General features: G+C 44.1%; 2 protein-coding genes and 1 pseudogene across 3 annotated transcripts; 2 read left to right on the top strand and 1 right to left on the bottom strand.

Moving 5' to 3' along the window:
• Positions 1-7,347: 7,347 nt before the first annotated feature.
• Positions 7,348-10,040, top strand: LOC4338753 (cytochrome P450 CYP72A616). Its single transcript, XM_015781947.3, has 4 exons — positions 7,348-7,939; positions 8,549-8,793; positions 8,872-9,229; positions 9,317-10,040. The coding sequence occupies exons 1-4, from the start codon at positions 7,427-7,429 to the stop codon at positions 9,731-9,733; spliced, it is 1,533 nt and encodes a 510-aa protein (XP_015637433.1). The 5' UTR covers positions 7,348-7,426; the 3' UTR covers positions 9,734-10,040.
• Positions 10,041-21,441: 11,401 nt separating this feature from the next.
• LOC4338752 (cytochrome P450 734A1-like) lies at positions 21,442-23,980 on the top strand (annotated as a pseudogene). Its single transcript, XR_001545779.3, has 4 exons — positions 21,442-21,969; positions 22,521-22,765; positions 22,858-23,215; positions 23,318-23,980. The product of XR_001545779.3 is annotated as a cytochrome P450 734A1-like (transcript).
• Positions 23,981-25,357: 1,377 nt separating this feature from the next.
• On the bottom strand, positions 25,358-26,351 carry LOC9271223 (uncharacterized). The gene has a single exon (XM_015783372.3). It carries the CDS (start codon positions 26,170-26,172, stop codon positions 25,819-25,821), a length of 354 nt encoding a protein of 117 aa, XP_015638858.1. The 5' UTR covers positions 26,173-26,351; the 3' UTR covers positions 25,358-25,818.
• Positions 26,352-27,202: the final 851 nt, after the last annotated feature.

The following is a 27,202-nucleotide window of genomic DNA, read 5'->3' as shown; positions in this document are numbered from 1 at the left end:
TTAATGCATGTTCAACTTTTGGTTTTTAACTATATAGGACATATATATCGATGAGCTATACCCATATATAGTATTTGTAGAGTATGTTGATCGTTAAAACTAGGGTATACATGAGATCAAAGTAAAAGAGATGGAAGACAAGGATTATTGCACAAGTTCGAGCCCTTTAAGTAATAGCACTATTTCTGTTGGTCAAAGCCGGTGTTGACTTTATATATCAGTATCACGCGAGTATAATATTTAGGAAAAAGTACATATTACCAGACATTGTTCACCTTAAACTTCTAATACCGGACGAATTACCCTCTCGACCCAATCCAGAGCGGTTTGTCCTACGTGGCGTATGCATGGCAATCCAGTCAGCATTTACTTTAAATAAAACGGTGGGACCCCCATGTCATTAGTCCTCTTCCCCTCTTTCTCTCTCTCGGGGGAGCGTGGATGAGCAGTGGGTGGCAGCGGCGGCGACGTGCGGGGAGCGTTGGAGGAGGCGGGCTACACCGACGAGTCCGTCGCCCTCTCGAGCTCCGCGCCAACAGCGACGAGGCGACGGAAGCGGCGGCGTTGCTGATGCTCCCTTCCCCGGCGCGCGCAGTGGGGAGGGCAAGGCGAGCGGCAGAAGGCGCTGAAGACCCCAAGGGCAGCGGCGGGCGTGGCGTCTCGAGCTCCCTCGGCTTCTTCCTTCTTCTTTGTGGCCAGCGGCGGGCGACGAGTCTAAGGGGTGGGCAAGGCGGACGGCACGCGTGGTAGGGAGTGCGAGGCAAGCGGCGCTGAGGACCCCGAGGCCGTTGCGCCTGCTCACTGTCGGTCGGAGTCACTACCGAGGACCCCGAGGCCCGAGGCGTGCTTGGCGTCTCGAACACCCTCGGCTTCTTCCTTCTTCTCCGTGGCTGGCACGCGGTGGGGAGTGTGAGGTGGGCAGCGGGCGGCGCTGAGGACCCTGAGGCCGCCACATCGATGTCCTCCGCCGCGCCTGCGTCCGCTCGCCTCCAAGTACAGAGAGAAAGAGGACGAAGCCACCCAGCCATGGTACCCGCCGCCGTTCGCCGCTGACTAGTCCCCTCTCCCCGCTGCGCTTGCTTGCTGTCGACCGGAGTCACCGCCGCGGCCCGCACTCGCGTCCGCTCGCCTCTAGGCTCCAAGCACAGAAAGGGTGGTTTAATATGACATGTGGGCCTTAATTTTCTTTTATTTCTTTTTGCTAATTGGATTTCCATGTCAGCGCCACGCGTACGCCACATAGCACAAAACCTCTCTAGATTGAGTTGAGGGGGTAATTCGTCCGGTATTAAAAGTTCAGGGTGTACAATGTTTGTTTTTTTTGGTTTAGGGGGATAATTCGGTTGACTGTGATAGTTCGGAGGGGAGAGGTAATTCGTACTTTTTCCTAATATTTAAGATGTCCTAGTATAGTATCAATCGGCTTGGCGGCATGGAGCCCTCACACGTAGTCAACAGCTAGTGTGGTCTTCTTTCTCGAATATAAACTTGACAAAATTGAATGTCTAGAACTATATTGACTTGTCTTCCGATGGTGTGTCCCTCTTCTCTTAGAGGGTATTGTATTTATAGAGAAGATCATTTTCCTCTCAAAGTAGAACTCTGAGAAATAGAACATGATACGAAGTAAGGATACCTTATCTTTTCTGACTAGAACTCCAACACCTTCTATTCCGGGAAGATAATTTCTTTCTTTATCCACCATATTTTCTTAATCAAAGGATACCTTCTCGTATACCATTAGGTCTATGGTATCTCCGTGTATCGTAAACCCATGTATAGGCGGTATGCCTTATCCTTACATTGACAATATGGATATAAAGTTGTATCATGCTTAAACTCTCCATTACCGTGCTCTCATAATGCACCCCTAACAAATTTTTAAAGAGACATAAACCAATAGCATATCCCTGATCTTACAAGGGTGTGTTTGAGAGAAAATAAAAGAAGAGAAAAAAAGAGAAATACACAAAATGAGATGAGTCATTAACACATAATTAATTGAGTAATAATTATTTTAAACTTGAAAAATATATTAATATGATTTTACATCAACTTTTCTATAGATTTTTTTTAAAAAAAATACATCGTTTAGTAGTTCGGGAAGTGTGCGCGTGAAAAAAAAACAAGACAAATCTTCTCCCTAGCTTTCATACGTTGTCGGATGCTTCTTTAATTCCTATTAAAAAACACTTGTTTAATATTCGTGGACACCAATACTTTTAAAACCTGGTCATCCTCACTCCACCTCTAGACCATCATACGTGAAGGGTGGGTAACGATTTGTTTGAGCTTGTTACCTTAATGAGTTAACTTAGAGTGTTAATCTTAACGAGCCAAAACGCTAGCTCGGCTCGACTGACTATCTAGCTTGTTAATGAGTTCTATCTCATTTACATCAACCTTTATAATTTTGAATTCACAATTTTATCATATGTTAACGTACTAATAAATAGAAATTAATAAAGGAATTACTAAAATAGTTTCCACGTAATTAGAAGACTATGCTAGTTAATACAAACTAAGGATATAGACATATGATAACGTTTTGTAGTAACGAGCTAACTCATTAAACTCAGCTTCGCTTGGCTTGTTATGAATGCGAGTTCGAGCCGATCCGAACCATGAGCTTTGATGTTTTTCCTTCACCCCAACCGGTACTCCATTAATTTGATAATATAAAAATTTAAACTTTATAATTATTAAGTTATGCATTGATATGAACTATTTTCATCTGAACCGGTACACGATTCATGCACAGATTTTCCAGGGTGTCTAATTAGTACATAGAAGACTAGAGTTATCATAACTAATGACTAATAAATATAATTTATTTTTTAATGGACTAGATCTAATTAGATTTATTGGTTATAGGATATCTGTTGATCTCTAAGTGCACCCTAGATTCCATCCATATAATTTGCAATCAATATACGTACATAAACATACGTCGAAAAACATTAAACTTTTTTCTATATAAAAAAACATGGAGCCTTACTATGGTTGACAAGCCTGGCCGCTCACCACAGTTAGTGGCGAACCACGAAGTACAACGTCCCAGCTCCGTTGTGTGGTCACCTAAATTTCGTCATCAATTAATAATGAAGAGGCCGATTAGCCTAACATGGCTGACCCATTATTTCGGCAACCTCGCGACCTGCATGCAGCCGATCGCACGATCGGGTCAGTAGATTAGCACCCGAGCTTAAAATTCATAAATCGCGACGCCTCCGCCTTCGCTGTTACGGCTGTTCGTTCGGTAGGTGCCCCCACCACATCAACGACAAGTCGACAGCTGCGCTGTGCAAGCCAACCCCGCGAGGCTGCGACCGATGCGGGGGCAATACGCTGCCCCGCAACGCGCGCGACGGGCGCGCGCGCGGCCCAGATCGGTGGGCATCTCACATCTGGGCCTCGCTCGAGGTTGCTGCCGGGGCGCGCGCGGCGGTAGGTGTGGGAGGAATTTTTTTATTTATACATTTTTTTATTAAAATATTTAAAAAATAATTTTTTGTTTTGAAAATTTACAAATCTAATCACCTGCCGCTCTTTGGAAGGGCGACTTTTAAAAATCGCTCTTACAGTGGGTGGCAAGGGATCTAATTGCAAAATTTTTATTTGTGTTCAGACCCTTTCCACTAGTTTTAATTGCTTAAAAACTAATAATGCTTATTCGATACTCCAAATGATTTTAAATAGAAAAGTGATAAACTATAAAGTTATAGATCTCATCAAGATCTACAACTTTTATATAAATTTTATCTCCATCTAATATCGTTTGAAATGTAGATCTGAGATTTTTTTTAAATGTGTTTTATATTTTGTAACAAATATTTGGATATCTAAAACAGCTTAAATGAAAAAGTTGTTAACTACGAAGTTGTAGATCTCCTTGAGCTCTACAATTTTGATATAAAGTTTTATTTCATCTGAATTTATATAATATAATTTTAAACTGTAAAATCATAAAGCTAACAAATTGTGCTGGAAAATTTGCATTTAGGTCCAAAGGGCGGCAAGCGATTAGATTTGTAAATTTTCGAAACAAAAAATTATATTTTAAATATTTTAATAAAAAATGTATAAATAAAAAAAATTCGGTGTGGTAGCCCGGTGCTGTGGATGTCATGGTGGTGGACTGGTGGGCCGGAGGGCGACGGGCGCCTCTGCGCTCTGCGGACGGTGTGGTCGCGGGTTGGGAGTCGGGCGACGCGGAACGAGACGGAGCACGACGTCCTCCGCGGCCGGACTGCACTGCACGTCGCCGTATTGTTTTTTTCCCCTTTTTTTTACTTCATAAGTTCAGTTTTCAGTAAGAGCAACTCCAACAACATCTTCAAATCTCACTCTCTAGATGTGCATCTAGCCAGCTTGACAAAAAAAAATGGATAGTCAATTCTGCCTTTCACTCCAACAACCTCTCTATTACAGTTCTCCACTCCACCTGTGGGTCCCACGTGTCAGTCTCCTTAATTATTTTTCACCCTTCTTCTCCGCCCCTCCTCTCTCTCTTCTTCTCCTCTCATCTCCGCTGGCCAAACCCATGCGACGGTGGAGGCGTTGTGGAGCCCGCGCAACGGAGATGGGAAGGCGGCGACGAGGGAGGCGGTTGGCCGGCGGGAGCAGCCGGTGCGGCGAGGGAGGCAATCGGCTGGCGGGAGCGACGCTTGCGGCGGAGGCCGGCGGCAATGACGACGCGGCGGAGGGACGGCGCTGGCGGCGCGCAGAAGGACGACGCTTGAGGAGATGGCGGACGGAGAGAGAAATGGGTAGGCCCATGTGTGGGGCCCACGATTGGCAAGGCAATTTTGGCTGGCCATCTTTGGCCAGCGAGGGGAGCTGTTTAGCCAGCCGGATGGTCAAGTCATCTAGTTGGCAAGGTTGTTGGAGTGTGTTTTTCAGCCAAAATTGCTAAATTTTAACTTGAAGAGTGAGATAGCCACTCTCTTGGAGATGCTCTAACTAGAATATACTTAGAGTAATAAGTACCGGATCCTACATTAAAGCAAGCTGAAAATTTCACATTTTGGTCCTTTTAGAAAACTTATTATACGAATAGACCCCTAAAAAAACTTATTCTATAAATGATCCTTTTCGCGACTCCAATGTCTTTGGCGCCGTAGTCCAACATGACGGTGCCAATGATGTTGGCGCCGCTCCCCTAGTCTCTCAGGTGAAAGTTAAGTTACAAATGTGAAGGGGACATCGCCAATATCATTGACGCCGAGGACCAAATTGTATTTTTTTAAAAAAAAAATTTGACCTATTTGTGAATGAAAAATATTTACAAATGGGTTCTCAGCGCCAGCTTCATTAGCATCGAGAACTTATTTGTAAATATTTTTCATTTACAAATAGGTCCTTTTCAAATTTTTTTATAAACTGGTCCTCGGTGCCAATGTCATTGCCGCTGTCCTCCTTCACATTTGTGACTTAACTTTCACCTGGGGGCGGAGGGGACGACGCTAACTTCATTGGCGCCATCATGTTGGACCACGGCGCCAACGTCATTGGTGTCGTCATGTTGGACCACGGTGCCAACGACATTGGCACCGCGAAAAAGATTATTTCTAGAATAAGTTTTTTTAGGAGTCTATTTGTAGGATAAGTTTTTTAAAAACACTAAAATGTGAAAAAGCCAGTCAGCGGCTAATTTGTTATCAACCTTATATATATTGGCTACTTGGCTAGGACGCCATGTCGCCAGGAAGAATTCTTTTTTCTGTACTGCTTGCATTATTCAAAACCGTGGTCAACTAGTCATTCAAAATTTAGTTAAAACAGCAAGCAACTACAAATGACACGATGCCATGGAAGAAAATAGTTGACCTACACAAGGAAATAAACAAAAGATATTATCGCGGAAAAATGAATAGTCAAGAATGACATGAGTTGCTGGGTAGTTTAGGCTCTGTTCTTTGTATAGCTAGTACTAGTATTATTGTGGGCACGTTTTTCAAGCCTTTTTGAAATACAAATTTGTATGTATATTTTGTTAGGAAACTATAGGCAAATAAACGATAAAAAACAATAGATTAATCACAGAAGATGCGAGATTTAACGTGGAAAACCCTCCCAAAGTAGGAGAGAAAAAACCACGAACACCAGCCAGCAAAATATCTTCTATATATCGGGGTGAGGTTACAACGCCAAACGGCGGCTTACAAGAGGTGTATATATATATGAGGTGGAACCCTAAAAGGGATAACAAAGTTGGCCTTTATTAAGTGCAAATAAATTTGGATCACAACTCAACATATGTTTCTTAAACAAAACTCAAATAAATCTATTTTTAAATTTATAATAGTTAATACTAAATTGTGGCTTTCTTTGGTAAGCAAACATGGACCATGTGTAACTGCAGTGCAGTTAGTGGACTGTAATTTCTTCTCAGGGCCGCTTATTTCCTGGGCTTTTTTTATTTGTTGTGTTATGGGCTGCTTCTTTGTAGGTCATTCACTTTGGGAGTAAGTTCACTAGACGTCCCTCAACTTTACGTCGAGTTTGTTTCACATCCTTCCATCTCTTGCCAGACAGACCGTAAGAGAGGGGGTGGGGGTGGGTTGGGGGGGGGGGGGGGGAATGACGGGGGCTCTGGCCTCTGGCTCACGATGGTCGTCCTAAGCCTCAGGGTCGCAATCTCATCAGAGCAAAGGTAAACGGTGATGGAGCTTGTTGGGCCTTTGAACAAAATTTTCGGCACAGCTGTAGTTGCCAAACTCGAACGAATTATGTAGGGATATTTAACTTTTTATCACTTTCAAGATGGCGATAGCTAAGAATTTACACTCACAGTATATGATATATGGATCATTATGTGTCTATGATGTTTGGGTTCAATAATAAATACTCCATCCGTTTCAGCTTATAAGACGTTTTGACTTTAGTCAAACTCAAATTATTTTAAATTTGACTAAGTTTATAGATAAATATAATAATATTCATAATACTAAATTAGGTTTATCAAATCAATAATTGAATATATTTTCATAATAAATTTATTTTGGGTTGAAAATGTTACTACTTTTTTCTATAAATTTGATCAAATTAAAGCAAATTTGATTTTTACTAAAGTCAAAACAGCCTTAAAGTCAAAACCGCTCTATTGCTGCTTATAAGAGTAGCAAATATAGTTAAATACCTCAGTTATGTCACGCGGTTCAGCACTGGGCATTGGCAGCAACCGAGGGAAATCAAAAGTTCCGGCGTCGAAGCTGCGCGGCTCACGGATCTGCTTATATCTGCGGCCTCTGCTGTAAAAATACTCAGAAAACTCGGCGAATCCACGAGCAGAAGCGCGGGCAGAACGTGCTAAACAATGGTCGCCTCACCTCACCTGCTCCAATTGTCAACGCCACTCCCCTTCTTCCGCCCGAGCTCAAGTCCCAATCCGAGAGAGTCGATCAGCGGCAGCTAGAGCAGAGCGATGGCCGCGCTGCTGGGCATCCTCCTCGCGGCCTTCCTCGCCGCCGCCGCCGTCCTTTTTGCGCTCCGCCTGCTCCACTCCTTCCTGTGGGTCCCGCGCCGCCTGGAGCGCCGGTTCCGCCGGCAGGGCATCCGGGGCCCGCCGCGCCGCCCGCTCTCCGGCAACGCCGCCGGCTACCGCGACCTGCTCGCCGCCGCCCAGTCCGCGCCGCTCGCGTCCTTCCACCACGCCGTCGTGGCCCGCGTCGCGCCGCACCACCGCGAGTGGCCCGAGCGGTACGGCCGCCCGTTCGTGTTCTGGCTCGGGCCCCGCCCGCGGCTGGTGGTCTCCGACCCGGAGGTCGTGAAGGCCGTGCTGACCGACACCACGGGGACCTTCGGAAAGGCTGGCCCCGGCGGCAACAACCCGCTCGCGCGGCAGCTCTTCAGCGAGGGGCTGGTGGGGCTCACCGGGGAGGCGTGGGCGCGCCACCGCCGTGTGATCGCGCCGGCGTTCAACATGGAGAGGGTCAAGGTAAGAAGGTGTAGATTGTGTTAGAAAAACGTGTCATTAATCGTGATGCTTATACATCATGTTGGCAACTTATCGATCTCGATAAATTACAATGGACTAGATTCTCAAACATAAGTCCATATGTAATTATGTCAGCCTTGCTAAAATGTTCATTACTCATTTCTTATATGTAAGTTGTGTCATATGTGAACTCAGCTACTCTCCAAGGCTAGGATCCTGTATAGAACTGCCAAATTTGCTTTCTAACTTCTTTCTACAATTCTACTAACTTTGATCTAAATTTCTATGGATGTATTTACAATGGAATGGAATTTATCCCTTTCTTTACAAATACGATGTGCTTACGTATTGATTTATTTTGGAAATGAAACCGTTTTCTTATACTTATTTATTTACGACGCTTAAATGGCACTACCTGTCAACCTGTCATTTGTAAATGGTAGTTTTTTTTTTAAACGAATACGATGTGTTGTAGACTGTTATCTTGGCGAATAAACCTTCCCTTTCTACGGGTAATATTCTGATGTGATCAATACTTCAAGAGTTGCAATATGAATAATGCATTAATAAAATGGTTTCCCACTAAGATAAAATTTTTATTCTTTTCAGGCTTGGATTCCAGAAATAACATCTATCACCTCATCCATGCTGGATAAATGGGAACTACAAGATGAAGTACGCACTGAGTTTGAGATTGATGTAAACAAAGAATTCCACACTTTGATTGCAGATGTAATTTCCTGTGTGGCATTTGGAAGTAGCTATGAGGAAGGAAAGCGAGTTTTCCAATTGCAAGAGGAGCAGCTAAAACTTGTTATTCTTGCAATGAGGACTGTGTATATCCCTGGCTTCAGGTGAGGTACCTCTGTCTCTTAGCATGCTTTTCAAACACCATGATTGAGGGAGAAAATTGCGACATCTTTCTCTAATAGGTTTGTCCCAACTAAGAAGAACCAGAGAAGGAAGATCGTAAACCAGGAAATCCGGAATTCGTTGCGCAAATTGATTGAGATCAATGGAAGGAAGTGTGAGGATTCCAACAATTTGCTTGGGATGATGTTATCCGCTAGTAAAATTGACAGTGAATTCAAAATGGGAATTGAAGAAATAATTGATGAATGCAAGACTTTTTACTTTGCGGGGAAAGAAACAACAGCTACCTTGTTGACATGGGCAACTCTTCTTCTAGCTTTACATCAAGAATGGCAAAACAAGGCTCGCGATGAAGTCCTTCAAGTGTGCGGCAAGTATGAGCACCCAAAAGCAGAAAACCTGAGTGAACTTAAAATTGTGAGTCCATCTATTTTATACTTCTTATGTTATCTCATTTATTGAATGCAGCAAGTAATACTTTGTTTAATGTTTGAATGCAACCAGGTAAATATGGTGTTAAAAGAAACCCTGAGGTTGTATCCTCCGGCCGTGTTTCTCAATAAGATAGCCAACCGGGATGTCAAACTGGGCAAACTTGACATTCCGGCTGGCACGCAGCTCCAGTTGCCTATTCTTGACATTCATCATGATGTTAGCATATGGGGTGCCGATGCAGATGAGTTTGATCCATCAAGGTTTGCAGAGGGCAAGAGCTATCACCTTGGCGCATACTTCCCCTTCGGGATTGGCCCTACCATCTGTGTCGGCCAGAATCTTGCAATGGTTGAAGCAAAGGTGGCCCTTGCAATGATCCTTCAGCGCTTCGCGCTTGTTGTCTCACCATCTTATGTTCATGCACCAATGCTTGTAGTCACACTCCAACCCCAGTATGGTGCTCAAGTTCTTGTCCATAAGATTTGAGACTTCGATGGACCTGTGTGTGGATTTCTGGGTTTTTGCAGTAAGTATGGTGAACGATTTGGAAGGATGTTTCCAGCTCGTCTGAACTTTCTATCAGAAGTGGAATCTGCTGGAGCCATGGGAGCATTTTCCGTGTACAAACAACACTTAGTACCTGCAGAAATGTACAGAAAATAAAATGGTTTGCAACTCTTCATGTTTTTGCCATGTACAAATAGGTCTTACTTGCTGAAATGTAGTAATACACAAAATAAAATGGTTCGGAATTGTTAGTATTCCAGTTTTTCTCTGCCTTATTTTTGGATCATCTACTGCATATGTTGTACATTTTAGTTGTTGGGAATTGTTTGTCCGGCTGATCAGGCATCCCCACTATTTGGGCTGGTGAAATCCATATATCTTAGTTTTTTTAGAACTATATATCTTTAGTTAAAACCATTTATCCATAAGCTCCACCTCATCCTAGTTTCCAAGACAAATCAAACCAAAGGATCTTAAGAGTTAATCAAGCTTTTAAAAGGGAAGGGAAGGGAGGATATTACATTCATTCAAGCATCTAAATAATTAGCACGAACCAGCAGCACATAAGCACATCTAAAGAATTTTCCTTCGAAGTCAGATTCGATTAACCACATCTAGATCACATCAAATCTTCCGGACAATGGTCTTGTTTGGATCCTCCGGGCTAATAATTAGCCCTCTAAAATCTTACTATTTAGAATTATTAAACGTAGAGTACTAACAAAACCCATTCCATAACCTCTTGGCTAATTTACGAGACGAATCTAACGAGGTATATTAATCCATGATTAACGGATGATTACTGTAGCATCACTGTAGCAAATCATAGATTAATATACCTCGTTAGATTCGTCTTGCAAATTAGCCCGGGGGTTATGGAATGAGTTTTCTCATTAATCTACGTTTAATACTCCTAAATAACAAGATTACAGAGAGCCCGGAGGATCCAAACAAGGCCAATGTCATTCTCTCTTTGATTGATCTCCTCTCTTACGACCGGCTCCAGATCACGGGCACGCGCTCTCGCTTCTCGCCAACCTTTGCCCTTGATAAAAACGGCAGGCAAGGCAGGCAGATCGAAGCAGACATGTATGTACGAGCGCGGGCCGCAGGAGAGGGAGAGAGCTTGAGGCCGGGATGAATCGATGGAAGAGTAGTAGAGAGACATCCGCACACGGAAATGTAATATAGGTACAATTTCTTATTATATGTTAAAAATTGTTATTATCTATGTTAGCCCGGCTATGCGACGCTGGCGGATGGCGAGGCAGCTGCTGGCGACGGTGGCAGATGCGACAGCGGCTGGCAACGTCATGGTCAGCGGTAGCTGTCGTGAGCCAAACGGTTGCCGGCGACAGCAAGTGGAGGCGCGGAAGGAGTCGGACAGCGAAGGAGGAGACTGGGTGCGGGTGCGGGCGCGGCGTCGACGACGGAAGCGGGCGACGGTGACTGAGAGGAGGCACGGGCGACGGTGACTGACTGGGGGAGGCGTGGCAGACTACCGCATCTGGCCGGCGTTGCAACGGTTGGATGAGGGGTTGGAGACCGGCACGACGCGAGGAGGTGCGGCCGGCAGTGGTGGAGGCCGGCTTGGCGTGAGGAGGTGCGGCCGATGGCGGACGAGGTTGGCTTGGCACATGGCGCGCCCGATGGCGGTGGAGGCCAGCTTGGCGGGACGAGGCGCGGTCGGCAGTGGCGGAGGCGCGCACGGTGTGAGGAGGAGCTGTCGGTGGGTGCGGTGCGGTCTACAACGCATGAAGGCTGCTGGCCGGGGGGGGGGGGGGAGCCGGTGCAGTGGTCCACGTGTCGGCAGAGGTTTAACAGTGGTGGAGCATCGGATCGTCAACCATAGACTCGCAGGTCGTGAGCGGCGGGTGAAAACCTAGCCTGGCCTTAGCTGGGCCGGCAACGACGGCGCTACGAGCGTCCTCCCCTCCTAAGGGCGTTGTCGAGCTGTTTCACCTTCTCTAGTAGAACTGTCGGGTAAAAACCTAGTCTTGGCTCTGTTTGAGACCTTGACGGATGGCGGCGGCGGCATTTTGTCGTTTCTCTCCCTACAGACGCCATCTAGGCAGTCCTGGCTAAATCCTCCCAGACTTTTGGTGCAAGATCGCTCTCTAGACACACATCCTCTTGTGTCAGTGCCCTAGCTTATGCAAGTTGGCCACGTCGGAGGGCCTCTCTCTCAGTGCCAAAGAGGTGGCTAGAGTTGGGGTTTGGTGTCATTTGTTAGGGATAGATTCGGGCGACCTCGGTTGTAGTTCTTTTGTTGGCCTAGCGGTGGCCGGTTCGGTGGTAGCCTTCTCCTAGGTTTGTGTTTGGTGCTGTCGGTGCGTGGGGGGGGGTGGAAATTCTTTGTTTTTTTCCTGGTTACAACATCCCAGGGTTGTAATGTTGTAATTTTTTCCTACTCTATCACTATGAACTTCGCCCTGTCTGGTGCGAGTCGTTCAAAAAAATATTAGCCCGGCTTGTTACGATGTATTTTTGTTATTTTTTTCTAGTCCATTGGATACTAATCCAAGGGTATAGAAAAATCTGGGTGATTTTAGGTGAAAATCCACCCGAAAAATGCATAGACAGTTCAGCCAAAACAAGGCCTGTTTAGTTGGTGAAATGAAAATTTTTGGGTGTCACATCAGATGTTTGATCGGATATTAGAAGGGGTTTTCGGACACGAATGAAAAAACTAATTTCATAACTTGCCTGAAAACCGCGAGACGAATCGTTTGAGCCTAGTAATCCGTCATTAGCACATATGGGTTACTGTAGCACTTATGCCTAATCATGACCTAATTAGACTTAAAAGATTCGTCTCGTGATTTACATACAAATTATGCAATTAGTTTTTCTTTTTATCTATATTTAATGATATATATATGTGTCCAAAGATTTGATGTGATGTTTTTGGAAACTAAACGGGGCCCAACCCTTCATGCTACCATATGATCTGATTTTTGGATGGCTTTACCAAGATGAAGGGTGAAAATTTCTGGTACTTGAAGTTTAGGAATGTCAATTAAACTCAACTTAAAGATGAGGGATGACAAGTAGACTTAATCCCATGGGAGCACCTCGCATCTGGTCCTCGCTCGCAGTTATGTGGCCTAAGGGAAACACGTTCACTTTGACTCCTTTAACAAGTCACCGAATATGCTTCGTATCCCAGAACCATAATATCAGATATCTTAACCTTCCAACTATTAAAATCGGTGCAATTTAACTCCCTCTATGGTTTTGGAGGGTGGTTTTGTTGACGTGGTGGTATTGACCTGTGGCATTGATATGTGGCGTTGATGTAGAACGAAGACTAGGTCAATACCGCTACGTAGACGCCACATCAGTGAAACCACTCTCCAAAACCATCGAGGATGTCAAATTATACTGGTTTTAATAGTTGAGGGGTCGATATATCCGGTATTGTAGTTTAGGGATATAAATTATATTCGGTCACTAGATAAGGAGTCAAAGTGAACCTATTTCGGCCTGGGGCACGTGCTGTGTCACGGTAGTGAACTGGTGGGCCAAAGGGCGACAGACGCTTGTGGCCGTTGCCGTCGTGGGTTTGGGAACCGCGTGACGCGGAACGAGATGGAGCACGATAATTTTTTTTATTTATACATTTTTTATTAAAATATTTGAAAAATAATTTTTCATTTTGAAAATTTAGAAAGCTATACGCCTCTCATCCTTAGGATGGCGTTTTTTTTTAAAAAAATTGCCCTTTCAGAGAACGTTAAAGGACGTAAATGTAAGTTTTTCCATATAAATTATTAACTTTATGATTTTGCAATTTTAAAATATATCATATAAAATCGGATGAAATCGAAATCTATATTAAAATTGTAGAAATCAATGATATATACAATTTTATAGTTGATAACTTTTTTATTTAAAGTCTTTTAGGTGTTCAAATATTCGTTACAAAATTTATAACCTATTTTAACAAAACCTCATAACTATATTTCAAACGACATCGGATGAAGAGAAACTTTATATAAAAGTTGAGATCTACAAAACTGTAGTTTATTACTTTTCCATCTAAAATAATTTAGAGTGCCAAATAAGCATTACTAATTTTTGTGCAATTAAAACTAACGGAAATGATTTGAATACGAATAAAACATTTACATTTAGATCCGCTAACACTCTCTGGAAGGAAGATTTTTAAAAATGCCCTCATGTAAAGCGTGAGGCGTCTAGATTTATAAATTGGCGTCTAGATTTATAAATTTTAAATAAAAAATTTAATAAAAAATAAAAATAAAAAAATCCGAAGCGCGACGTTTTTCGCAGCCAGATGGACTGCACGTCGTCGTCTTGTTCTTTTTTTTCCCTTTCAAGGTCCGACTGATGCAGTATTGAAGCTGGTTCAACCACCAACATTTTAGAAAGATCCTAGGCGAACTCCATAACATAGGCTCTCAAAACTAAGTATAAACTTGTACTTGTATTATATACTTATATAAATCATATATCGTTGAAAATGATATGAATACACATTGTAAACACCTAAAGTTACGATGTAAATTTATCAACAAGAACAAAACAAACTCATAGCTCAATTTCCAGACTAAATAGATGCAAATGAGAAGATCATAAGACCTCACTCTAAACCCTAGCCACAATAAAATAAGATGTGGCCACATGAGAGTCAGACGTGAGAACACAGCCAGCCGGTTTAGGCACTAAGCAATCACACAACCAGCTGGTTTGGGCACTAAGCGATCACACAGCTAGCCGGTTTGGGCACTAAGCGATCACACAACCAGCCTAAGGCCCTAAGACGATCCTGCCAACCCGTTCATAAGGATCAGATCCTACATAAAAACAAGAGTAAACTGCACTCACGATACACGAACTTACGTGGTGGGTGTAAATAGATATAATAACTTGTAAATTATTAGATCCTACATAAAAACAAGAGTAAATTGCACTCACGATACACGAAATTATGTGGTGGGTGTAAATAGATACAATAACTTGTAAATTATGTATTTTAGTATAACAACTTGTCTAGTCCGTGAGAACCAGGCCAAAACAATCCATGCATTCAAAATAATTTGATGTGGCGTTGACACGGATGCCATGTCGCTTTCCTTCTTGGCTCGTTTCAGTTCATGTTTGCATCTTTTTGCACAAAAGTTATAAAATCGTAAGCATGGAAATTTTGTTTCGTGCACTCTATTACACTCACCCATCCCTGAAATAGTTCAATGCAACATGGACCTAAATCGCTGACTAGCTACAAGTGCTCAGAGATATTGGTGGAGGGTCGATTGGCCATTACACTACCGTTTTAATACGTGGCAATTAGTATGAGATATTGCTAACAACTTGTATGAGATGAAGCTGGCAGCTACACTTCTGTCGTTGATCAGTCTGATCACCAGCCACTCTAGTTGTTTCAGTCTTAGAAACTACTACTCCACGGGGTATTACAGGATATGTGCTTCTTCCACTACTGCAACCTCCATCTTCTTGCCATTACAGCGGCGTGCAACTAATTGTCTCCTCAACCGCATAGTTCCGGTGCCACATCATGTTATTTTCAAATACACGGACTATTTTGGCCTTAATTTATATGGACTACACGAGTTGTTGTACTGAAATACACATTTTGTAAGTTGTTGTATCTATTTGCACCCACTATACAAGTTCATGTACCATGAATACAAATATACAATTTACTCTAAAAACAAGGATAATCTGTTGCGTGGTTGTCCCCGATGTTAAATCGACTACGATCTAACGCCGGGGCTCGCTCTGTCTTCTTCTGTATAAATCATGCTTGTTTACGGTTTACATAATGCCCTGACATTTACATCTGCTCGTTATATCCTGATAATACTAGAAGATCCATGCAGTTTTTTGAGTACATACTCGATATTATCTGCTATATGTCTTGCCTTCTAGAAAATATTTTTCAGGAACAATTATGCACTCGAGTAGGTTGTGGTCGAGTACACTCTATTATCAAGAACATTCTCGACAAATGCGGAGTTATCGCACCCGACCTACCAACGAAGACCGACGACCTATCTCATAGCACCGACCCTGGCTGGACTACTCGAGAAAAGGTTGTTAACGGATAGTTCCTCGCAAACGCCGTCGGTTTGATCACCCGACATGATTGCGAGCGGACATCCGGATATGCTATAAGTTGGGTGTGTGAGTCATGCTGGCCACATGATATGCACATGTAATAAACCAACTTTAGCACCCCTATAGGTGATTAAAAGACTCCTACTTCTGGTTCTCGAACCAGTAAAACGTAGTGATCTCTCTCGCCTCACTTTTAAGTGGTCGAGTTACAACTACTGCTTGGTCCTCGACCAGCGATGCAGCGTTTCTCCCACTACTTCCACTTTAAGTGGTCGAGTTACGACTACTGCCTGGTCCTCGACCAGTGATGTAGTGTTTCTTCCACTACTTTCACTTCAAGTGGTCGAGTTACGACTACTGCCTGGTCCTTGACCAGCGATGTAACGTTTCTCCCACTACTTCCACTTCAAGTGGTCGAATTACGACTACTACCTGGTCCTCGACTAGCAATATAGCGTTTCTCCCACTATTTCCACTTTAAGTGGTCGAGTTACGACTCGACCACTGCCTGGTCCTCGACCACGATATAGCGTTTCTCCCACTACTTCCACTTTAAGTGGTCGAGTCACGACTACTGTCTGGTCCTCGACCAGCGATGTAGCGTTTCTCCCACTATTTCCACGTCAAGTGGTCGAGTTACGACTACTGCCTGGTTCTCGACCAGCGATGTAGCGTTTCTCCCACTATTTCCACTTCAAGTGGTCGAGTTACGACTACTGCCTGGTCCTCGACCAGCGATGTAGCGTTTCTCCCACTACTTCCACTTCAAGTGGTCAAGTTACGACTACTGCCTGGTCCTCGACCAGCGATGTAGCGATTCTCTCATTACCCCTGCTTCAACAAAGTTGATATCAGGTGCACAAGATCGCCAAGTGTTTTACCCAGAGATCCCTTACCCAGATGACTCCTAGCGTTGAAACCTATCCTACTGTCCCTTTACGCCGTCTTGACAAGGCCTCCGAGGAACCCGAGAGAACTTCGGCTGGGGACGCCCAGAGCCGATAAGGCCTTGTCGGATCCTTCAGAGATGAAAGACCATGTAAGATCTGGTCATGTAAGAGTTCTCGCCGTGCGTATTAACCAAGCCGTATAATCGGAAATGGATTTTCCAACTTCACGGCTGGGGGCTAGGATCAGTGCTTGTTCAATCGAGGCAGGTCAAAGGTCCAAGAGCCTTATCTTCTGAGAACGATTCTCCGACGACAAGGCTGGGAGCTAGGGAGAGTGTATGACTCTACAAACTGACTGATCGGAGTCGGTAAGAGAGAGGACGCTCATATACAAAGCAATGGTCTGTACATTCAATTCACTAGTCTGTCATATTATAACATGTCACCCTTTGAGCATTCGCTCGGGGGCTATTTCTATCTAATATTTTTTATGAGTATTGATTTCAGGAAAATTCTATTTGACATTATCGAAGACTCCATGTCTCTATGGTTCTGCACCAAGATTGACTAAGGCGAGTACGACAAATGTCGACAAGGCTCCGTTGCAGACTCTACGCTTTCTCGATCACTCGAGAACGGTTGCTGGATCTTGACAAGGAATACGGAATGAAGAGATGGTGTACCCGCCGAGATAAAATTTCTTGACTTCAATCCAAATTCTCAATTACAGCAAGACAGGAGACTTAGTCGACGCTCTGTACTTTCTCGGTTGACATCAGAGATTGACTTAGACAAACCCTTTCGGTGCCCACACGAGGCTGATAAAGGAAGTCTAACGTTATCTCTAAACTCACCGAGAACGGTCACGTGAGCTCGATAACAGTTCCTCCAAAGTCTGCGGTTGAGAATATGAACTCGTTCATTTGCATCGAAGTCGGGGGCTACTGTCAGGGTTATGGATACCACATACCTAATAGTAGTTGACTAAATCTCGGCAGGATCCACCACATACCATGTTTTATATGGAAACTGACCTCGAGGGAGTTCCGGATAAGGAAAGACAACCAGAGTTCTACATGGAAACGACAAGGACTACTCGGATTGCATCCATATTGGTTTCCCTAGTTCTACTTGGACAAGGGGACACCTATGGGTATAAATACAGGGCCCCCTGGGAGGAGAGGGGACAACAATCATGGGACAAGACAATCAACACCTAACGGGATCAACACCCAACACAATCAACATAGAAGCCTATATACACCAAGACACGCCGCCGGATATCGACTTCAGGGATAAGCAAGGCTAATACCCTACGGTGCCTCCGGATACTGTCAGGAGAAACGAAAGCGCTATCTCTGATCTCGCCGGACACGGATTCGAGGAGGAAGGCTACCCTGTTGTCGACTACGAGTCAAATCGTCAGACCGCCATGTCGACAACAGTTAGATTGGCTACCCCAAATATTGTACTCGTGTGATTATGGTGAATAAGAGCAATACCGGCCTCGGCCAACAGGATGTAGAGTTATTACCTGACAATTCAGGGGCCCGAACTTGTATAAAAATCACTGTCTCCATCTCTTTTACCTCAGTCTTGCGTATATCCTAACACCGACGATCCCCATACCATGCAAATACCAAAATTGCGACATCAAACGTCGATAGCTATAAGTCAGCTGCAAACATATTTTAAGATAAATGAGGAGAGAGAAAAGCAGCGGGCTACAGATTTGTATCCAGCTGTAGCACAGACTCTAAGACACAGCGTGTGTATGACAGGTGGGACCATGTATTAATAGTGTAGTATATAACTATTGTATAAATAAGCTATTAGATTAGCTATAGATAAATTGGAGCTAGTAGTTGACTATATTATTAAACTTGCTCTTATGGCAGCTGTATTACCTTCGTCTGACTTCCGGCTCACGGATCTGTCCATATCTGGAGCCGCCTCTGCTGTAAAGATACTCAGATAACTCGCCGAATCCACGAGCAGAAGCGCCGGCGGAACGAGCTGAACAACATATTGCCGCCTCACCAGTCACTAGCTCCTATTGTGAACGCCATGCCCTTTCTTCCGCTCGAGCTGAAGTCCCAATCCGAGGAGAAAAAAAAAACAAATTAATTTTTAGAGATGCAGGCAAAGATGGAACCCGGGCAATCACCTCAATGAATGCGCTGAAAAATCCTTCATCCAACGCTTAAAAACAGGGCCAGTATGGGTGGAGGAGCTACATGTGTTCACAAAGAAACTATTGCCAACGTTCTAAAATACTTATCACTTTGAGTTTTTATTAGTAACTAGCTGGGTGGCCCGCGCAATTGCACGGCTAGCATCTATATAAAATTATATATTTTTTAAGTATGATTTTACTTAAAATTTATTAAATAGTTATCTCGTTGTTTTAAGATTTTGAAAAACCAAACCTTATCATCGTCGTGTTTCTAATTTTGTAGTTTTTAAAAGACACATCAGTTGCTACCCCTTACTTATGTCATATTATTTTTTATTAGCTTGCTCGATCTACCGCTGTTTCTATTTATTCTCCTTGGAACTTTTAAAAATTGGATCTAAAAACTATTAGAGTTCATTGTCCTGTTGGGCTTATTTTTAATAATTTCTAGAAGTCTCGTCAAACGCTGCTATTATATTCCTCTACAACTGTCCACTGCATCTTCTCTTTATTATCATTGCTATTTTAAAAATTGAACATAAGTATCATTTAGGTTCTTTTTTTACTTTCTAGAAGTTCCGCCAAAATATCAACTCCTTTGTCACTGTACTCCTCTACGGCTCGCCCGCTGTCGCCCTTCTTTATTGTCATTGAGATTTTAAAATCAAACATGATTATCATTGGGGATTTTTTTTACTTTTTAGAAGCCCGTACATTTGAAAATTGAACCTTATAGTTTTTAGAGTTTTGTTGTCTCGTTGGGTTTTATGTTTTTTATAATTTTTAGAAATCCTATCAAACACTACCATATACTCCTCTACGACCCGTCCGCCGCATAATCTTTATTGTCATTGGGATTGTAAAAATCGAACATAACTATCGTTGGAATTCATTTTTTACTTTCTATAAGACCGACCAACCATCAACGGCTCTACCATTGCACTCTTATACGACCCGTCCGTTGCCTCTTATTTTTATTGTAATTGAGATTTTAAAAATCAAATATAATTATCATAGAAGTTTATTTTTTTACTTTCTAGAAGTCCCCGCCAACCGCCTTGACTGATTACTTCACGACCTGCCCGTCATATTTCCTTTTAATCATCAATAGGATTCTATTTGGTGTTTTATTAGTAGTTTTTAGATGTCTCATCAACCGCCACCACTCTGCTCCTCTATAAGCATATTACTTAATTAATCTCATCATGTGTTTTAGATGGTCTTTTCTTTTAATAGTCTTATTTTTTTATCACCAATTTCAGTTATTTATAAATTGTATTCCTAGTTGAAATCTTTTTTTTCCTAATTTCAGAATTTATTTTATTTATTATTATGTTATTTTGATTTTTGATTTTTTATTTTCAATTCAGTTGTTTCAAAATTATATTCCTATTTTTTATTCCGAATATTATTTAATCTACTATTGGGTTCTTATATGTACTTTTATTTCAATATTGCTTAAATTTAATTCCTAATTTAAGTTAATTTTAAATTGTATTCCTACGTGAACTCTTATTTTCTTTTATTTTTTCTAATTTTGATTTTTTATTTTTTTATTATGAATTTTAATTAATCTTGTATTGGATTCTTATATGGACTCTTCTTTCAATATTTTTTATTTTTAATTCCGAATTTTAATTATTTATAAATTTTATTCGTACTCCAACTCTTCTTTTTTCTTTTTCTAATTTTGAAATTTATTTTATTATTATTTCGAATTTTAATTAATTTCTATATGGACTCCTCTTTCCATATTACATATTTTTAATTCCGAATTTCAGCTATTTTTAGATTGTATTTCTACTTGAAGTCTTCTTTTCTTTTTCTCCGATTAATGTGGGAATTTTTAGCCCCTAAACGAACGTGGTGCCTCCTTTTAAAGCTGTTTTAATAATATAATAGATGTTTCATCATTAGTTTTATTCAGAAAACTATAAAATTATTATTTATTTTCTTTGTGGCTTATTATTATTAAAATTACTTTAAGTATAATTTGTTTTATATACTCCCTCCGTTTTTAATAGATGACACCATTGATTTTTTCTCACATGTTTGACCATTCGTCTTATTCAAAAATTCTATACAAATGTGTAAGATATAAATCACACTTAAAGTACTATGAGTGATAAAACAACTCATAATAAAATAAATTATAATTACGTAAATTTTTTAAATAAGACGAATGGTCAAACGCGTGAGAAAAAGTCAACTGCGACATATATTAAAAAACGGAGGTAGTATTTGTACTAATTTTTATAAGATGAATGGTGATACTTCCTCCATACTCATAAAGAAAGTTATTTTGGACAGCGACACGGTCTCCAAAATATAATTTTGACTTCTTGTTTCTATAAAAAAATATATTTATTGAAAAGTGATATATGTATTGAAAAGTTTATATATTTTTTTTATACTAGAGGGAGTACGATAAAAAAAAAGCGATAACTAATTTATGAGGAGGTAGTTCAATCCAACTTTTTGAAGAATTTAATCCGAGAGAGTCAGCGGCAGCCTGCAGCAGCTAGAGCAGAGCGATGGCCGCGCTTCTGGGCATCCTCCTCGTGGCCTTCCTCGCCGCCGCCGTCCCTTTCGCGCTCCGCCTGCTCCACTCCTTCCTGTGGGTCCCGCGCCGCCTGGAGCGCCGGTTCCGCCGGCAGGGCATCCGGGGCCCGCCGCGCCGCCCGCTCTCCGGCAACGCCGCCGGCTACCGCGACCTGCTCGCCGCCGCCCAGTCCGCGCCGCTCGCGTCCTTCCATCACGCCGTCGTGGCCCGCGTCGCGCCGCACTACCGCGAGTGGCCCGAGCGGTACGGCCGCCCGTTCGTGTTCTGGCTCGGGCCCCGCCCGCGGCTGGTGGTCTCCGACCCGGAGGTCGTGAAGGCCGTGCTGACCGACCCCACGGGGACCTTCGATAAGGCTGGCTCCGGCGGCGGCAACCCGCTCGCCCGGCAGCTTTTTGGCGAGGGTTTGGTGGGGCTCACCGGGGAGAAGTGGGCGCGCCACCGTCGCGTGATCGCGCCGGCGTTCAACATGGAGAGGATCAAGGTAAAGAGGCGTTTTCTTGAAAATGACCTTAGAAACATGAAAATGGATGATTATCGTGCTTGTAGATCATGTTGGGTACTTCCCGCTCTCAAAACAAACGACTTGAAATTATTGTAACTCTAAAACATATGTATGTAAGCCTTGCTAAAATGTTCATTATTTCAGTTCTTAGATGTAAGTTGTGTCACATGTGAAATCAGGGAGTCAGGGACTCCTAGGCTTTGTGTCTGTTACTTCTTTTCTACTGACGTTGATTTAAAATTTTATTTACACATCTACAATGGAATGGGATTCAGACTTTCTTATATAACAATACGATGTGTATTGGTTGATTTTTGAAAAATTAACCTTTTTATGCATCTTTTGTAAGACATAAATTGTAAGACTCTCGGAGTAAGTTCATCACCTTCCTGTAGACTATATTCATGGTGAATTAACCTTTCTTTCTGTTAGTAATAATATATATATGATGATGTGATCAAAAGTTGTGCTCTGGATATTTCTACTAATCAAATGAATTGCCAATAAGACCAAAGTTTTGTTCCTTTCAGGGTTGGATTTCAGAAATAACAGCTATCACCTCATCCATGCTGGATAAATGGGAAGTTCAAGATGAAGCACGCGCTGAGTTTGAGATCGATGTACATAAAGAATTTCACACTTTGATTGCAGATGTCATTTCCAGTGTGGCATTTGGAAGTAGCTATGAGGAAGGAAAGCGCGTTTTCGAATTGCAGGAGGAACAGCTAAAACTTGCAATTCTTGCAATGACGACAGTCTATATTCCTGGCTTCAGGTGAGGTTGCCTCTGCCTCTTAGCTTGCTTGGAACCCATAATTTTCAAATGCCACAGTTAAGGGAGAAAATTGTGACGTCTTTCTCTCATAGGTTTGTGCCAACAAAGAAGAACCGACGACGGCATATGCTAAACCAGGAAGTCAGGAATTCCTTGCGCAAATTGATTGAGATCAATGGAAGGAAGTGTGAGGATTCGAACAATCTGCTTGGGATGATGTTATCGGCCAGTAAACTTGGTAGTGAATTCAGAATGGGAATTGAAGAAATAATTGATGAGTGCAAGACATTTTACTTTACCGGGAAAGAAACAACAGCTAACTTATTGACATGGGCAACTCTTCTCCTAGCTTTACATCAAGAGTGGCAAAACAAAGCTCGCGATGAAGTCCTTCAAGCTTGTGGCAAGTCTGAGCACCCAAACGCGGAAAACCTGAGTAATCTCAAAATTGTGAGTCCAAGTTTTGTATACTTTGGTTTTCATCTCTTTTATAATTTTATTGAATACAGGCATACAGCAAGTGACACTTTTTTAATGTTTGAATGCAATCAGGTAAATATGGTGCTAAAAGAAACCCTCAGGTTGTATCCTCCTGCTATGTTTCTCAATAGGATGGTCAACAGGGATGTCAAGCTGGGCAAACTCGACATTCCAGCTGGCACGCAGCTCCATTTTCCCATTCTTGACATTCACCATGATGTTAACATATGGGGCACCAATGCAGATGAGTTTGATCCATCAAGGTTTGCAGAGGGCAAGAGCTATCACCTTGGTGCATACTTTCCCTTTGGGATTGGCCCTACTATCTGTGTCGGCCAGAATCTTACGATGGTTGAAGAAAAGGTGGCCCTTGCAATGATCCTTCAGCGTTTCGCGCTTGTTGTCTCGCGTCCTATGTTCATGCGCCAATGCATGGAGTCACACTCCAACCCCAGTACGGTGCTCAAGTTCTTGCCCATAAGATTTGAGACTTCGATGGATTTGTGTGTGGATTTCTGGGTCTTTGCAGTAAATATGGTGAATGCAGCAGACGTACATCGTGTATTATATATCTTTGTGAACAATTTTGGAAGGATGTTTCCAGCTCGTCTGAACTTTCTATCAAAAGTGGAATTTGCTGGAGCCATGGGAGCATTTTCCATGTACAAACAACTCTTAATACCTGCAGAAATGTACAGAAAATAAAATGGTTTGCGATTGTAAATATTCCAGTTCTCTCCTTTTTATTTTTGGATATCCACTGCATTTGTTGACATATTTAGTTTACCCGTTTGATAAGGCACCCATTTTTGCTGGTGAAATCTATATATCTTAAAACCATTTGTGCATGAGCTCCATCTCATCCTAGCTTAAAGGATACAGCACCTCTGGTTTACGCGATGGCAAAAAAGAAGAGTGCAAACCTGCAGCAAGCATCGCATTCCGACCAATGATTGGCGGACCTTGACTTGCCTGCTGTCTCAGGGTGGACGACGGATCTAATTAGCCAACTCGTCGACGTCTGGGGTGTTGTTCATAGCTTACAATTAATGGAGAACAAAGAAGACAAGATCACATGGAAGCTAACCAGCCACGACGAATACACGGCGAGATCGGCTTACAAAGCGCAACTTCTTGGCACAACAACGTCCAATTTCAATGCCATCATCTGGAAGTCCTGGGGGCCGCGCAAATGTAAAACTTTTGCTTGGCTCGTCATCCAAAATAGAATTTAGACCTCCGACAGATTAGCGATCCGTGGGTGGCCGAATAACTCCATTTGCCTCCTATGTCGAAGGAATCCAGAAACAACCCTCCACCTCCTGGCGGGATGCAGATATGTGAGAAGAGTTTGGGCGGCACTTGCGGACTGGACGCTATGTGAACAGATAAAATCAACACAGTGGCATCAAGCCTCAACACTCTTCGAGTGGTGGGAGGTCACCGCATGCTCAAATGAAGCACCAAAGAACCCCCTATGCCGAAGGAATCCGGAAACAACCCTTCACCTCCTGGCGGGATGCAGATATGTGAGAATAGTTTGGGCGGCACTTGCGGACTGGACGGCATGTGAATAGATAAAACCAACACAATGGCATCAAGCCTCAACACTCTCCGAGTGGTGGGAGGTCACCACATGCTCAAATGAAGCGCCAAAGAAGACCTTGCATTCGCTAATGCTGCTAGTTGCCTAGGAGATTTGGAATGAAAGGAACCGCAAAGTCTTCCCGCATCAGGAGCTCCCGGCGAACAGTCTAGTAGCCAAAATTAAGGAGAAGACCAGAACATGGGTCTTGGCAGATGGCTTGCATTCTAGGCCGTGTTTAGTTGCAAAGTTTGAACCCCAAAAAGTCACATCGAACTTTTCTACACACATAAACTTCCAACTTTTACGTCACATCGTTCCAATTTTCTTCAAACTTTCAATTTTGGCGTGGAACTAAACACACCCCTAGCTTTTTCGGGCCAAAGGCCTTGAATCTGTATTTTTTTTCTTTTGCGCTTGCGCATGTACAGTTTTACTTCTTCTCTATTTAATGAAATTGGCAGCTCGCCGGTTCGTTCAAAAAAAATTCTCATCCTAGCTTCCAACACAAATCAAACCAAAGGATCTTAAGACTTAACCGAGCTTTTAAAAGGGAAGGGAGGATATTACATTCATTCAAGCATCTAATTAATTAGCACGAACCAGCAGCACACGAGCACATCTAAAGAATTTTCCTTTGAAGTCAAGATTCGATTAACAACATCTAGATCACATCAAATCTTCCCGACAATGCCATTCTCTCCCTCTCCGACGACCGGCTCCAGATCACGGGCACGCGCCCTCGCTTCGCGCCAAGCTTTGCCCTTACAAAAACGGCAGGGAAGGCAGGCGGATCGAAGCAGAGGTATGTACGTGCGCGGGCCATGGCCTTGACGGCGCCATTGGAGAGGGAGGGAGAGCTAGAGGACGAGATGAATCGATGGAAGAGTCGTAGAGAGACAGCCGCACATGCTAATCCCCTTCTTGCTGAATGCGTCGCGCGATCGCTTCTTGCTCGAATGGTGTTCTTTTGGCTCCTCGTCGTCGATCAGTGGAGGCCCAGCAGGCGCCGGAGCTCCCGCGTCGCCGAGTCGTCCACCCCTGCCGCCGCCGCAGCGGCAGCCCTAGAGGACGACGAGGAGGAGGAGAACCGCGGCAACGGAAGCGCCCGCGGCGACGGCGACATGGACCCGAACGCCGGCCCCGCGTACGCGTCCGCGCCCGCGCCCGCCGCCGCCACCTTGACCCGGACCACCCGCGTCACGGCTGGCGCCGCCTGCCCGCCCCGCGGCCGCGCGTCGCGCCGCCGGGCCGCCTGCTGGCGCGGAGACCGCCTGGTGGCGTGGGGACGGGCGCGGACGCGGTCGAGGCAGTCGTGCAGGCGGAGCACCTCCGTCCCCATGGCGCGCGCGACGCGATCGCGAGCTCGCTTGGGTTTGGGTTGGGTCGTAGCCTACGAAGCGGTTAAACGGTGGTGGAGGAGGAGGGTGGGGTTGGGTGAAGCGTGGTGGCTTCCACCCTCTCTCCCGGCGGCGTCCCCGCGCGCTGATCGGTCGCTTCCTCTACGATCGCCTGGTTTCCACGGCGTGCAACGGTGGCCCCCGCTTTTAAGTCACCCCCCGCTTTCTTCCCGCACAAGGCGGCCGCCCTACCCCCGAACGGACGAAGGCGCGGGCGTCGTGGAGGCAGCCATGGGAAGAAAATAAACGCGGTTGCGTCGGACGCGGGGAGATCATGCCCGGCTGCCCGCGTCTCGTCGCAGGTCGCAACTCCCGTGCGCGTGCGGGCCGCGAGCGCGAGGTCCAGACTGTTCGGCGCGAACCGGGCCGTGTTTCACTGTTTCCCAATGTCTGTGAAGTTCAATTTAAGTCTCTAAATTTCATATCTAGTTTAAATTGTGTCGTTGAGAATCGAAATACTACTAGATATACCTCGTCCGTAAACTTGCAAAACCGGTGTACTCGACGCCCTAAGCTGTATAGTGCTCGGTTCTAGTCAACGTGGCGAGTTGACTACGGTCAACCATGCTAAGCTAGCATGGGATCCACATGGGGGCATGTTAGTAGCCAGCTCTTCTTCCTCCTCTTTCCCCCCTTCCTTCTAGGCTGGGAGGCTGGCGGTGGCCGAGAGGAGAATGGCAGCGGTCGCGACGCCCTGGAAGGATGGCGGACGACAGGGAGAGGGGCGGTGGCTGCGGCGGACTAGAAAGGCTCAAGCTTGAACTGGAGCCATGCCTACCCTCGCGGAGCTCATCGGCAAGCCGCATCATCTTTCTCTCCTTGTCGAGCTCCTCCTACGCAATCTTAGCCTCCCGTATCATCTTCACCGCCTCGCCACCCCTGCCATCCATGCCGCCGGTGGCAACGAGGCCGCTCCTCACAAGCTCGTCGGACAGTTGCTGCGACCCTACTAGTCCGCCATGACCGTTGCCC

Source organism: Oryza sativa, chromosome 5 (assembly GCF_034140825.1).
Source record: "Oryza sativa Japonica Group chromosome 5, ASM3414082v1".
Taxonomy (NCBI): Eukaryota; Viridiplantae; Streptophyta; class Magnoliopsida; order Poales; family Poaceae; genus Oryza; species Oryza sativa.
This window is presented reverse-complemented; position numbering and strand designations above follow the sequence as displayed.

Bases quoted from the DNA above. Each gene is read 5' to 3' on its own strand.
- LOC4338753 (XM_015781947.3), top strand. From the start codon at position 7,427: ATGGCCGCGCTGCTGGGCATCCTCCTCGCGGCCTTCCTCGCCGCCGCC. The intron at 7,940-8,548 runs GTAAGAAGGTGT...TATTCTTTTCAG, and splicing joins TCAACATGGAGAGGGTCAAG to GCTTGGATTCCAGAAATAAC. The intron at 9,230-9,316 runs GTGAGTCCATCT...GAATGCAACCAG, and splicing joins ACCTGAGTGAACTTAAAATT to GTAAATATGGTGTTAAAAGA.
- LOC9271223 (XM_015783372.3), bottom strand. From the start codon at position 26,172: ATGGGGACGGAGGTGCTCCGCCTGCACGACTGCCTCGACCGCGTCCGC.